The sequence below is a fragment of the Bactrocera neohumeralis genome, chromosome 5, assembly GCF_024586455.1.
Source record: "Bactrocera neohumeralis isolate Rockhampton chromosome 5, APGP_CSIRO_Bneo_wtdbg2-racon-allhic-juicebox.fasta_v2, whole genome shotgun sequence".
NCBI lineage: Eukaryota > Metazoa > Arthropoda > Insecta > Diptera > Tephritidae > Bactrocera > Bactrocera neohumeralis.
The window spans coordinates 26,661,975-26,677,465 of record NC_065922.1 but is presented as its reverse complement, the minus strand read 5'-3'; the positions used below and the strand labels follow the sequence as shown (position 1 = coordinate 26,677,465).

Sequence of the window (15,491 nt, the reverse complement as noted above, 5' to 3'; positions counted from 1 at the left end):
AAAACTATCCTTCTCAATCGATAGACCCTGTAAATCATGTCTACTCTTATTTATATTTCCTATATTTGGTTTACCAAAGCAACATTATTATAAATTTATGTAAATCAAATATGTTGCACGCAAATTGCAACGAAACCCACAGGCTTGTTACTGTTAGGCGTGGAGTCAATGTTTGCGAAGCACTAATCGTTTTATATTTATTTGAAATTCACACATAAACTGCACCTTCGGTCAACCAGAATGATTTAGTAATAAAAATAAGGAGAAAAACACATAAAGTTAAGGCAGTTTTCTATAACAAACGGCAAGCCCCTTGTTATAAGCATAAGCAAAAAGAAAACACTTCTTCGAGCCATTAAATCTAAGACAACGTGATTAGAGTTTGCTTTATGCTAAATATAAACTCGGATTTGATTTGTCTTAATAAATGTGGAACTTTTCGTTAATTAAATACGAGTACACAGTTATTTTATTATTATCAACTATTATTATTATTGTTTTTAACACCATCAATTCTACAAATTTCTGCTTTTAAACTTAACTTAACATAAAACTCTTTCAGCCAGAATTATTTGAGCTCCACGAAGTAGAACTGGCATGAGCAAAAGCCCCACCATGTCCGTTATTTTGACCATAGTTACCATTTTGCTGACTCCAAGCGGACGAAGCAGATTGCGCTACTGCAGCTGCACCCAAAGGTGAATATGCATTGTACTGATCACCTTCAATCCAAACAGGGCCAGCAGGAACGGGTGGTACAGCTCCAAATGTGTCAACACCACCACCATGAGTTACTGTCAATTGTTGTGCTCCACTTGCAGCTTGCGCGTTCTCTTCATGGTGCCATAATGTAGATGAGCTATGACTGGCGGCCGTGGAAGCTGCAGCGGCATTCTCAACTTGTGCATAATGGTTATTGGCGTAATTCAAAACTGGAGCTGGACGTTTATCACTTCTAAAATTATGCGTTCTTACACCGTTAGCATTCATGAAATGATTCATGCGGCCAGGAGCATATTCTTGAGAATTGTAGACATTGCCAGCGCTTGAAACAGCCGAAGACTCGCCGTGCAATTGTAGCGACGGATTATATGCCTCTGCGTAGACATTTGGCATTGGGGCCATGGCCATCGGCTGCACGGTGTGTATGCCGCCACAGGGTCCGCAATCCGTGTTGACACCGAACATACGGTTTTTTATTTTACTATACAGCTCTTTGCTCTTCAGCAAAGGACTGGCCCATGCCATCAATAGGCTAAAGGAAAATATAATGAGCTGTAAGCAAAAATATTTATTTTAAGTAAAAATGTATTTACATATTATATGTTAAAAAATCTTACCACGCGCATTTTGTTGAGAAGTTGTTGAAGAATGACGAGTTGTTTACTACTACGCGAGTCAAAGGTTGATTTATGTTTAAGGTCGTCGATGCCTGTTGCAAGGCTTTTATACTACACATTTGAGGACAGGTAGATATTATTCGATATAATGGAAGGGTGTACACAGATTTGAAAATAATAATTACAAGGATTTTCTCATCTGTAGACATGCAGCTGAGAGAGTAGACTATATTTTAGCAGTATGTTTATTATACGCTCATACCAGCATAAATATATTTATGTATAGATAAATCTCTTTATAAATTGAGTACCTGTGACCTTACGAATGAAAACAATGACCGAAAAATCAATAAAGTTTTTTTTTGGAATGGAAAATCCGTAAAGAAAAGAAAATAAGTGAAAGGTATTGATTTGGGTATTGATATTTATGTGCACGCGTATTTAGGTAAACAAAAAATTATTTCTCGGTAACTTAGATATATTTGTATAGAATTGTCAGTTACCCCAGAAAACCCACAATAAACACTCCACGACCTGCGAATCTAAATTTAAAATGAATTATTGTATGCAATACCTGATATATCTTGAGATTTTGGTCAATTTTTTTATAATTATTCGAAAGTCACTTCTTAGTTACATTTATTATTGATCAAGTGTTAAATGTTGGATAAGCCTAATTTAAATGATAAAATATTCTCCTATCTATTCTTTTGCAATATTGAATGTATGCCTATAGTTGTTGCAATCTCACGATTAGAGCTCGTAAGGCAAAACGTTCTGAGTATGTATACCATCGAAAGTATCAAACTTTACGATAAAGTAGAGAGGAGAGAGAATGCTAAATATAAAATGCAATCTACGAAAAACATTTGATAAAAATATGCGATAGTTGTATAAATCAATTATCCAGACGAGTCGATCTATTGTAAATTCATTTACAAGCTCTCTTTGTATTATTCACTGAAAAACTCTTCGAATTCTTAATCAATTTCCTTTATCTTTGAACTATTACAAAACAAAGATAAAGACGACAAGCCTGAAGTTCACTAAATCATTTTTGGATGAAAAGAAATAACACCACTAATAGATTCGCGTCAAATATGCAATGTCGTAATGTCGCCAATGACTCTTTCGAGTATTACGATTTTCGACAGAAACATTCTACCAGAGATTTATTGAACTTTACGCATTCATAACGGATAACGTAGCATAGGACAGAGTCGTATGCTTCACAAACTGTATGGCAAAAGGTAAATATTATACATAGATATACTAAAAAGTTCCTTGCGTAATTCAATATATGCGACACATCTGAGATACACGCAAAACAAAAACAAGCAAAATCACTGTCATGATTAACGCTCTTTTAGTACCCACTGAGAGATAAAAAAAAATTTACACACGCACAGAAAATGTGTAAAAAACTATTGAGAGGGTGCTTCTCATACATACATAACATACATACATATGTATTTATATTGAATTAGTTATGCACGCAAAAAATAAGTAGTTATATAAATATGAATAAGCTCGTAGCGTAGCTTTATACTATACTAGTTCAATGACGCTGTCGGTAATTATTTAATCGTATCGGAAGAGTTATTAACCATAGCAAAGAGATGTGAAACAAATGTAAAACATATTACAAAATCGCGGGAGTGCTTCACATCTTATATTCGCATCGTTAGTATACCCATGTTGGGAATTCCACAAGATTAGTCAGTTGTGGCATCCACAACTAATATATCGAATTACAAGCTCAAAGCAAAGCTGAATAAAACCGCTTGCAAAGAGATTTGGAAAAATTCTTATATTTAATTACATATATAGGTATATACATATGTATTTCCATATATAATGAAGAAAGAAAGCAATTCGCGTAATACACATAAACCCCTAGTATAGTATACATTTAGAAAAATATCCAAAATCATCAGATCTAGATCATAATGAACATTTTCCATCTAGTCAAATTTGACCTGGACTGACTTTTTTATATTCGTGTCAAGTTTGATATCTATATGTCAATTTCTCGAAAAGTTTGTCTGATGATTTTTACCTTGGAAAAAGATTTAACAACGATTTTGCTTGAAATCTTGTATTTTTGTATTTACAAAGGCGTCACGGCTACGGAAATGTTGAAGTGTTTTGGGTAGTCTACTTTATCCCGAACACAGGTCTTTGAATGACATGAAGGATTCAGTGAAGGTCGAGAAATCAACGAAAACGTTCCTAATGCGAGTCGAGAGTCCAGCTTTAAAATAATACAAAAAAATCGTAGTACTGATCTCGGACAGATAGCAGAGGACTATCATTTCGGTTAGTGTTTTGTGTATAAAGAGGGTCAATGCGACACCCATAGCGAAATACTGGAATCTTTTGCAAAAACGACGTCGAGCAAAGGTTACAAAAGAGAGGCTATCCTCAAACTTATCATTACATGTGATGAGACATGCGTGATGAATATGCTAACGAAACTGTCCAACAATCTAGCAAACGGCGCTACAAAATAAAACAAGTATTTAAAAAATTTAATTAAGCGTTAAAGCAACGTTGTATTAGTTCTGACGTCTATTTTGAAGGTGATATTAAAGATTTGTAAGTTATTCATCAGAAGTTATTCATAATGTAAGTTTTGATGATAAATCACAGGAGTTAAACGACAATTGGTCACAGCGCAAGGTAAAAGAGTCCTCTCTTATAATTTTAAGGATCATATGGCAACAATGACATTAGCGCAATGTAAGAGAAGTATTCTGAAAGATATACTAGCACCCTCATAGTTCAATTTTTTGAGGAATTTCTTTGAAAGAAGAAAAGTGGGACAAAATACCACGCACCAAGGCAAGCATAACAGATTTGCCGCGAAGTACACATTGCTTTACATACAGTGAAGTATATGACAGTATAGAATAAAACTCTCCTACTTAACAAAACGTCATATATTACACTCTTCATAGCCACAATAAATGTTTATGGTGTACTAATACGAACACCAATGATCTACCATAAAACCGCAATATGCATGCCTTACTGATATTCTAGGTATTTAGATATATTATATATTTTATAGTTAAATATCTAAACTGGAACTGTCAACGGCACGAGGCAAATCAAAGCCAACAACTTAAACCCACAAACAGTTAGGTTCATATCAAGTCACACATAATAAAATATACTTAGAAGGAAGCCACATGCAACATAATAACAGTAATTACATACACACATATGTGTATAGTATACGTTTTTGCCACAAACTGACAAATTTAATTTTAGTGTTAGTAGAATATTATATGATCGACACAAATTTCGTATCGATTTTCAATATTCCGATATTAAAACAGAATTATAGTTTAATATGTTAATTATTTTCCAAACAGTATTTGTAACTGTAATAAAAGTTAAGCAACCTCACACATACATAAGCCAACTTTAGTGCCCATTGTCCAACATATATGTACATACATACATACCAGTATATAAAAAAATTTGCCGCAGAGTCCACAAAATCAGCAAGATTGCTCCAGTTAATTGATTTTAACAGGTGGCAGGTTTCATGCCATTGCAAAAATCCGCTTACTGGTTGCAACCATTTGTGGCCAGTAAGCAATGTGCCTTTCACCGTGTGCCGCTGTTGCAAGAAAACCATTGGACTTTGAAGTACATAGAGCAGCACTTAGTGAAACATAAATTTTTCCATAGATTAATATGTACATATGTATATAATACATATTTATGTATGTACATATACATATATATATGTACATGTATACGTTGAAAACATCAATGGTACCAGTTTTCTCGCCCACATAATGCAATGCAATCAGCAAATTCACTGGAGACGTGAGTGACCAAGCTGGCTTTTGCAACAAGTGGGCAATAAACTACTGTTGCTGATACTGCTACAGTTTTCATGATCTGATTAGATAGGTTCGCAGCATAAAGTTGGATAATTTAGTTTAGTCTCCTTCACAGAAAATGTTTCTAAAAGTATTTATGCTAAGGCGGCAAATACTCAAAGAATATTTTTCATGATTAATAAATTCAATAATTAAATGTATGAAAATTATGTCTAAATTTAATTACTTTTGTATATTTATATTTAGAGGCTAAAAATCTAGTTTAGAAAGAATTTTGGCGAATTACATATATACTTTCAGGTGTTTAATTTGCTTAATAATTGCATAAAAAAATCGAGTTGCTCGCTTGGAGTTTCTGCTCTCACTATTATTCCATAATCTCTTCTCTGAACAGTTTGGGAATACATATAATATAATTCCCACTATGAAAGTAGTTAAGTCAGCCACCGCTACTGGAAAGGTTTGCGAAGAAAATATGTATATCTGCTTCATGAAAAACCCCTAAATTTGAGTTTTTGCATGTTTTATATCAAGATAACGGCATTTAGTTTATTTAAAAAAATTTAATTTATTGAATTTTTTTTTTTTTTAAAACGAAAAATTAAAAAAAAGAACATTTAATTTTAATATGTATTATTTTTTTAACTTAATAACTGGACAAAAATGCAGCGATTCATTTTGTAAAAAATTTGCATTTTCTTGTTCTCGTAGTCGATCTTTAGGGCCGATAAAAGGTGTTTGGCGGTGAAAAAGATTTGTCTGGTTAGAAATCTCTCGAATCCCAAACCGCAAAAAATTATATTACAATAAATATAAGAATTAAATTATAAAATTTAAGAAAAAAAGTAAAAATTTTTTTATTTATTTTTTTTTTAATTTTTAATCTGGTTTGTAGGATTAATTTCTTTTAATACGGTTTTTGGGATTTCAATGAATGCTACCCCTTAAATATATATGTACATATGTACAGTGTGCGACAAAACTAAAGCACGGAATCTACCTTGTCTGTATTTAACTAGATAAAATCATAAATTAGGCATTACGTGATGTTTTATTGATTTGTATTATTAGTTCATGTATTCTTCTTTTAAAATTAGTAAAAATTAAACAAATTAACTTATTAAAAAAATATATAAAATACCATTTATGAAAAACTCCAAAAATATGTGCGACAAAACAAAAGCACGAAATGGTTTTATGATTGAAAAATTTATGTCATTCAATATTTGGTTGCGAATCCCTTATTTTTCAATACAGTTGCACATCGGCTAGGCATGGACTCAATTAATTTATTTGATGTGTCTCAGGAAATGCTTTTCCATGCTACCTTGACTTGAATGTATAAAACGGCCTTATTTTTACAATTCTCAAGTCTGATTTTTCGATCTACAATTTACCATTGGTTCTCTATGGGATTGAGATCAGGTGATTGTGCGAGTCGCTTCAAAAACTCATTCCTGTTATCAACAAACCACTGTTTTGCACAAATAGCAGTGTGTTTCTGGTCGTTGTCATGTTGATAACTCCATTTTAAAGCCATTTCTTCTGCAACATGTGGCAGCATTAATATTCTGAGAAATATTTTTATGCTTATATTTGTCCATTTTACTGTTTATATGATGAATTTATCCTATTGCATTCCCTGGAAAACAACCCCACACTAGTACATTGTCTCCACCATGTTTCACCGCGCTTGTTTTATAACGTTGATTTAGGCGTTGTCCCTTCGGTCTGCCTACCAGCTTCATCCCATCTCAATCTTTGATATTAAACTTCGATTCGCCAGAAAAAAGTACAGTTTGCCATTTGGTAATTGCTCAATTTATGTGCATCCTCACATATTCCAAATACGCCAGTCTGTTCTTTAAATAAATAATACGGCTTTTTTTTGCAATAACTTGCTACAGGTAGCATGAAAATTCCCCGATCGACAGCTCGACGTTGTATATCTCTGTAATATATTTAACCAAAATTGTCTTACAAAATATTGCCGATATAAAAGGGAAAGGGATTTTTTATTGCCCGAATGACTATTTTTTTCATTGAAAGTTTTGCTCCACGTTAATCTAGAAAAATAACCAAATTAAAATAATTTGCCAAATCAGCTAAATGTTGAAAAAAACATTAGGATGATTTATTAAACTTTTTGCAATAGTCATAATGATTCTCTTTTCTTTGGTTTATTTAATGTTTTTTTTTATGAAAATGAATTAATACTTATTTCGAGCCATTGAAATATCTTTCTCTTTAACATACAACCAACCGTACTGAATGAAAAATGCATCTGAATATGCATTAATATTTTTCTAAAAAATGTATTAAAATACACATATCCAACATTCTTTGATCATTTTTTGACAAACAATTAATGTGCGATTATTTTAAAACTTTGTTATTTTTTGTTCTTAGTCGATCAGGGCCGATAAAATTTTTGAGTTCTGAAATATATTTAATTTTATATAATATTTTAGTAAGTTAATTTGCCGCAAAAAATGATATTATAATAAATATAATAATTAAATTATAAAATTTCATGTATCATTTTTATGTATGTACATATGTACATATGTATGTATGTACATATGTACATATGTATGTGTATGTTTGTATACATCAAGACTTACCTGCATATGTATGTTTATTAATTTATGCACATATGTACATATATTTTCTGTAACGAAGCATTACACGAACGAACGATTGCATACACGAACCGAACCGCACCGTGATACCGAATTTTCAAAATTAAATATTTAATAATATGCCAAACATTTGTTGCTTATGTAAATGAACACACATTAATATACATATTCCACACATTATTTTCACTCTTAACATATTTATTTTATATCATTCGAATATTATTCCACTAATTTAATACAACTTTTGAGCCCCCCGACATTCTATTGCATCAGTACGATTCGACAATAAAGATCTAACTGTAATTTATTTCCTCTCTCTCCCAAATTCGCAAGCCATTCTCTCACTCACATACTAGCAAATCACAACTGCAATATTATAATTACTTTTCCGTTTCCTTATGCATTTTCTTCACGTACCGAACTAAATATTTGAATAGAAGAATGCTTAAGGCACCATCTGTCGAGGAAAGTAGTAAACTGTGTGGTACAGGGTACCAACGGATGTATGAATTGAAATAATATCCAGAAGAGTTCAAGTCGATAAGCAATATACTTGTTAATATATTTTTTATAACTAGTATACTTTTTGTATACTTTTTAATACATTGTTTATAACTCCGATGTCACACATATTTTCACAAAATTATGTAATATAATATACAATTACTGTGAATCATATATCTTTATATTTGCAACACCAATTAATGGTCTTCTATTGCAATAGATGGCGCTCCTCATTTATATTCTAAGCGAAATGTAAGAAATAAACCGTGAAGCTGCAATAAGTGTGTGTGTGTGCTCAATGCTACAAATACATTTCCGATTCCTTATTCCTTTGTAAAAACAACGGTGAGAGCGAATAGATAAGAAGAATAAATTAAAGAGAGGAAGAAATGGACACTAATCACAGTTCAGTCAAATCTTCGCCGCCATAGATCGAAACTATCACCAAACCATTATACCTCCAAAAAAAATATATTTTTACCCTATATTTGAATTTAGATATTGTTTCATAAAAAACAGATAGAAAAGGTCTAATTTTTATATTTTAAGCCGAATAATAATAATACATAATTAAAAAAAAAAATTCACTCAAACATAAGCACAATTTTAATTAGATATATTATATTATTTCAAATTTAGTAAATATCTGTATGAACATAAATGTATGCAAGTACGGTTCAAAGATGTGTATTCTGGTTATATAAAAGTTCATGCATTTTCTATAGAGATATGTTCGCATAAAACGGTATTTGCACATAAAAACACTCACCTGTACACATATTTACTCACATGTGTATATGCATGTATGTAAATACAGCTACAATTTACATTTATTACGCTCACTTTACGAAATTTACACATACGAACGATATCATACACGACGCGAACCGAACACGATGCACGGAATTTGAAAGATGAAACATGAACTAATTTTCCAATCAATTCATAAAATATACAAACTATTCAATAAACGCGACATTTTGTGGTAGATATAATAATTTCGAAACGCTGATGTAAAGGATTATTATGATATAATTCGCGATAGAAACGCACAAATAAACACAGAGGCGTACAGCACACGCACAAATTTTACTTTTATTTACTTTTGCCAGCTGTCACATTTTCTTTTCACTTTTTGCTATACGCATATATTGCAATGGGCACATTTTTATATATTTCTCACTTTATTTTCAGTATAACACACATTTTTGTATTACTTTTAATTATATTTTATTAATTTAACACATTTTTTGCACTCCCGACATACAATTGCATCAGCACGATTCGCGAATAAAGATCCAACTGTCATCTATTATTTCTCTACAATTCCACAAGTCACTCTCTCATTCGCATTTACACTAACAAATTTTAACAGAAGTACGGTATGTAGTACAGGATGATATTACAAATACGAACGATAGCATACACGACACGAACCGCACACGATGTACCGAATTTGCAAAATGAAATATAAACTAATTTCCCAACCTTTTCATAAAATATACAAACTGTTGAATTAACGTGATATTTTATGGTAGTTAAAAAAATTTCAAAACGCTGATGCAAAGGAATACTATAATATAATTCGCGATAGAAACGCACACATTTTCTTTTTACTTTTTGCTATACGCATATATTGCAATGGGCACATTTTTATATATTTCTCACTTTCTTTTCACTATAACACACATTTTTGTATTACTTTTAATTATATTTTATTAATTTAACACATTTTTTGCACTCCCGACATACAATTGCATCAGCACGATTCGCGAATAAAGATCCAACTGTCATCTATTATTTCTCTACAATTCCACAAGTCACTCTCTCATTCGCATTTACACTAACAAATTTTAACAGAAGTACGGTATGTAGTACAGGATGATATTACAAATACGAACGATAGCATACACGATGCGAACCGCTCACGATGTACCGAATTTGCAAGATGAAACATGAACTAATTTGCCAACTTTTTCATAAAATATACAAACTGTTCAATTAATGGTACATTTTATAATAGATATAATAATTTCGAAACGCTGATGCAAAGGAATATTATAATATAATTCGCGATAGAAACGCACACATAAACACAGAGCCGTACGGCACACGCACAAATTTCACTTTTGCCTACTGTCACATTTTCTTTTTAGTTTTTGCTATACGCATATATTGCAATGGGCACATTTTTATATATTTCTCAGTTTATTTTCACTATATATAACACACATTTTTGTATTACTTTTAATTATATTTTATTAATTTAACACATTTTTTACTCCCGACATACAATTGCATCAGCACGATTCGCGAATAAAGATCCAACTGTCATCTACTAATTCTCTACGATTCCACAAGTCAATCTCTCATTCACATTTACACTAACAAATCTCAACTGTCGTTTGGCATTTACTTTTCCGTTTCCTTATGCCTTTTCATTCCAGAAGTACGTTATGTAGTACAGGATGATTCATGCATCTTTTAATTTAGAAATTGTACAATATTTTCTAAAATTACTTATTATTTTTATGAAATAAATAAGTATAATAAGATTACTCACTTTTTTAAGTTGTATTACCTAGTTAAAACATGTTATTAATTTTAATTTGAAATGTTACTACATATAATCCTAAATATTGATTGCTAATTTCGCTAGATGGCGCAACTCGTTTATCTTCTTGTCAGAAATAAACGTACATATAAATGCGGAAGAAAATGTATGGGATGCGGAAGTGTATTAGTGATTTTCTCAACGTATGCGTGAGAGAGTAAGTAAAGGAGAGTATAAGAGGAACAGCAAATTCAAATTCAGTCGAATCTGTGCCGGTAAGATGAGTTGAAGTATTTTAACTAAAAGTAAAGTGCAGTGCATAGTAAATATTCAATAATTTGTGAAAATTAAAACTTAATATGTCTAAAATAAAGAAAAGCTCACAAATTAATGTGTTTTACTTTTAAATAAGCTGGCTAAAAGCAGAATTTTGATATACAGCAAGCAATTGAAAAAGTGTAAATTGTGTCAAAAGCGTGCCGTTCGTTGTAGCTGTCACAAAATGGTTGCTTATGCGGTAGTCGGGATATTTGCTCGTGCATTTGCTAGCAATTAGAGTTCGGTATTCGTGGGTGTTTAATTGTGTGAATGTAGTGTTTTAAGTATAGTTGGCAAATACATACATTGTATGTCAAATTGGTAACTTCGTACACATAAATATATTGGTGAGAATTTTGGAATTATTAATTTCTGATTTAATGCATGTATATTATAAGTAAATACTATTTTTTTCAATGTCTGTACATATAGGATAACATATTCCCGGCATATGCATATAAACGTGGAGAAACTAAATTTTGTTTGTTCTTAAAAGATATGATTTTTCTGGTCCCCCTTGTAGTGGATTTCTTAAGTTCAAAGTTTGCTAATCTGTTCATTACACAATTTATGAATTCGATTAACTAAATATTGGATAATTATAGTAAATTTAATTAAGTAAAAATCGTAAAATATAATCAAAGAAATAGCTTTATATTTATAAAACTAAAAGACACATGTTTGTAATATTTTATTTTATTTTGTTCAAGCGGATATAGGAGAAAATAAGTAATGAGTATTTAGCAACAAATCACATAAAATAATATTTTTATATTTTTAATATCCACATTTTTTATAAATTTCGAATTGTAATACAATTACGGAACTAAGGACCAGTGATCCCAATCTTGTATTTCATTATATAAAATCAAGCCTGGACTCTGAGTGTTGGAAACTTGCGAACCAGCTAAGAGTATATAATTCCGATCCAATTCACCTTCCTTCACACCACAAGCCAGAAGCTTCTTCGCCGCAGTTAAGGCAGAGCGCGATGGCAGTTTCTCTGTGGTAAGGTAGACAGTTTACAAAAAAGATTTAAATAATTTTAAACGCGATAATCTTTAAAACTGACCTGAATAATTTCCAATGAAAGCAATGCCGGTGCCATTCATATTATAGCCATAGGTATGTGCGCCACGCACGCCCCAACCAGTACCCTCATAAATAATGCCATCGTTGCCGATGAGAAAGCTGCAAATGAAAATATTTATTTATTTGAAAGACAATTAATAACATATTATGATCAGTTCGCAAAGGAAATAATACTGTGATCTGTGATTGAAAGGTGAATTTTTAATTTATACTTCGCGTGTTGTTGTTGGTAGTACTGTTAGTGACATCTATGCTAAATTTCACGACAAAATATTCATTAGTATTTGAAATACGCGTCGTTTTGTGAGGCTCTAAAAGTGAATTCTTCGATTTTTACTACGTCTGAATTTATTTAACAAAGAAGTGCGATAATGCACCATCTCATACTGCATTGTTTATTAGTTATATTTTCGCCACATATTCAAGTAATATCGTGCCGCAACCACATTCGCCTGATTTACCTTCGTGAAATTTCTGGCTATTCAGCAAATTCGCATGACCACTCCGAGGACACCGTTTTGACACAATTGAGGATATAAAAGCTGAATCGAAGAAGGCTCTGATCGCCATCACAACGGAGGAATTTTCCAAGTGCTATGATGACTGGAAAATTGGTTGGCATAAGTGTATTGCAGTGGGAGGGGATTACTTTGAAGGAGATGAAATGGACAAAATTCACTTTTCACAGTAGCATATATAAAAATGATCGAAATGACCAGTCGATTCAGTCAGGTCCATCTGCCTCACTATATATACTCCAACTCGGCCCTCAATTGTTGAGATATCGATGAAATTTACTCACGTCTTTTTCTACCCAGATGCTGCTTATTTGACAGAACGACAAATATTGGACCACTACAGCATATAGTTGACTTACAAACTTACTAAATCAAGTTCGGTTTTCCCTGTTTTAAGTTTTTTTTTGCATTACTTACACACCGCCTCTTTTTGCCAATTATAGTAAACAAAGCAAATAAATTTGGGGGCGTATCTACAGAAACCAAAATAATCAATATATGGTTTTAAACAAATACTCACTTAAACCCAATGTCATCGTAATCCAAGTCATTCATATGATAAGTTTGGGTATTCTGCAGAATCGATGCACATCTCAAAAACTCACTACACTCACCGGAGACGGTATGATGAATGATAACATAACGTATTGGACGCACTTGATAAGTGAGCGCTTTAGCCGGTTTGCCGCCCCACTGACGTTTCAGTTTAATACGCGGACATTCGGTTTTACCCGCGAAAGTGTGAATAACACAAAATATTAAGCTAAACACTAAAAGCAAAATGCTGTTTCGCATTTCGATGCTTTTTTGTTAGTTGTTTTATATAGTAGTTATTTTTCTCCACACGTCGCTAATTCTTTAAACTGGTCCGTAGGCTTAGGTGTCTCCCGCAAAACTGATCGCGCTTTTGTTACTTGGGGCACTGTTTTATTAGCAGCAGCTCGTATATGAGCGGCTCACTTTTAAGCGACAGTTCTTGATTCTATTCTCGTTCAGCGCTCTCTCCTCTACGAGAGAAATTTGTAAAGCTCGTTATAAACAGCGTGTATATTATATATACATATATGTAAATATGTTGAATGCAGTAATTGTATGCTTTGTGAAACGTCACTCTTCGAAACCAGTTCCGGTGTGTGAGTAATGCCAGGAATTCTGCCAATGATTCTCAGACGATTCAAACAAATTAACAGTGTAAATATCGATTAGAGATAACTGTAATGACGTTCAAAGCTGACATTGTTGAGATATAAATTAAATTTTTGTAGCCCGCTGCAAACTGCTTCTTTTTGCTTTTGTGTTGAATAATTAATTATAAAATTAATTAAACGTAGTGAGGTACTTCCCCTCTCTCTTTTTTTATCATTAATAAATGATAAGAATGTGTGAAAGATTTCGAGGAACCGATTTATCGTTGAATTTTAAAGAAACAAGTTCGATTTTTTGCCGCTAAAATCGGCTATGCAGGAAATGTTTTACGGATCACTCTGAACAATTTTGCCTAAAAGACTACGAGATGAAACTTTGAAAAGTTTCAAGCCAACGATATTTAAGACGAAATTTAAAAATTTGAATAATCGGTTGTATGGGAGATTTTTGTTATGATTGTTCGATCTGACCGATACCGAAAAATTGTCAATAGTATATCAAAATGTATATGTGTATGCGTAAATTTCAGTCAGATATTTCAAAAATTTTAGACGAAATTTTATGCTCTCTAAAAAACGTTGCCTTAAAAATCGCTTGCTCAAGACCCATAGTCTCATAAGCAAAGTTGTTCAGAAGAGTCCGCGATTTTCCGCTTTCTTGGTTTAAAAGTTTACTTTTAGCTCTATACAGTGTAATATTTTAAAAAAGAGTTCCCAAGCCATAAAGATGGGATAAAGAGGCAGAGAAGAGTAAGTTAAGAATATGATTTGTTTTTTTTTCTTTTACTGCTCCGCCATCATAATAAATATGAAAAATTTAATAAGGGTTTGAGAATGTAGTTACGCATTAACAAGGAGACCTTAGCCAAGAATAGGAGATTATTGTCTAATAAAAGCCGAGCAAGAACAATAAAAATCTTCTAAAATTTTTGTAATCGTGAGACTGACAAATTTTGCGGTACATTTTTCTCAAAGTTGAAATACTAGACGTTATGTCCACATTTGATTTTTATACCCTTAACCGTACATATTTTACCACCCTGAAGGAATCGTCGGAGACCCTATAAAGTATATATATAAATTATCAGCGTGACATGCTGAGTCTCTCAGTTTTTGAGATATCGATATCTAAAATTTTTCATGCCTCGATCAAATCAAGTCCTTATAATAGAACAATATATATATGTATATAAGCATAATATTTTTATTTACAAAAATGCACATTTCTTCATGTCGGAGGTCTTTGTGATACTTAATAAAGAGAGTTGGAGAAACCTAAATACAGTAAAAGGAATGTTTTTGTTATCCAAATTATTTTCTCTTAGAGTAGATTGAAGAAGTCGCACAATAGGGAATCAATCCTTCTAGATCCTGACGAAGCTTTTGAATTTGCTCTACGTCAGTTTACACAGCCGTATCAGTTTTGCGAGGTTCCAAATTCAGACATAGCAGCATAAAGGCAGCTTCTTTTCGTGCTGTCAAAAGCAGCTTTGAAATCAGAGAAGAGCCAACTTGAAA

At 32.3% G+C, this 15,491-nt stretch overlaps 2 protein-coding genes across 2 annotated transcripts; both read right to left on the bottom strand.

Annotated features, from left to right (window-relative positions):
• Positions 1 to 511: 511 nt before the first annotated feature.
• LOC126758700 (uncharacterized) lies at positions 512 to 1,481 on the bottom strand. Its single transcript, XM_050473057.1, has 2 exons — positions 1,341 to 1,481; positions 512 to 1,275 (listed from the first exon to the last, which is right to left on the bottom strand). Exons 1-2 carry the CDS (start codon positions 1,347 to 1,349, stop codon positions 559 to 561), a joined length of 726 nt encoding a protein of 241 aa, XP_050329014.1. The 5' UTR covers positions 1,350 to 1,481; the 3' UTR covers positions 512 to 558.
• A 10,417-nt stretch (positions 1,482 to 11,898) lies between these two features.
• Positions 11,899 to 13,753, bottom strand: LOC126758058 (peptidoglycan-recognition protein SA). Its single transcript, XM_050472053.1, has 3 exons — positions 13,349 to 13,753; positions 12,291 to 12,409; positions 11,899 to 12,221 (listed from the first exon to the last, which is right to left on the bottom strand). Exons 1-3 carry the CDS (start codon positions 13,621 to 13,623, stop codon positions 12,037 to 12,039), a joined length of 579 nt encoding a protein of 192 aa, XP_050328010.1. The 5' UTR covers positions 13,624 to 13,753; the 3' UTR covers positions 11,899 to 12,036.
• Between the last annotated feature and the right edge of the window lie 1,738 nt (positions 13,754 to 15,491).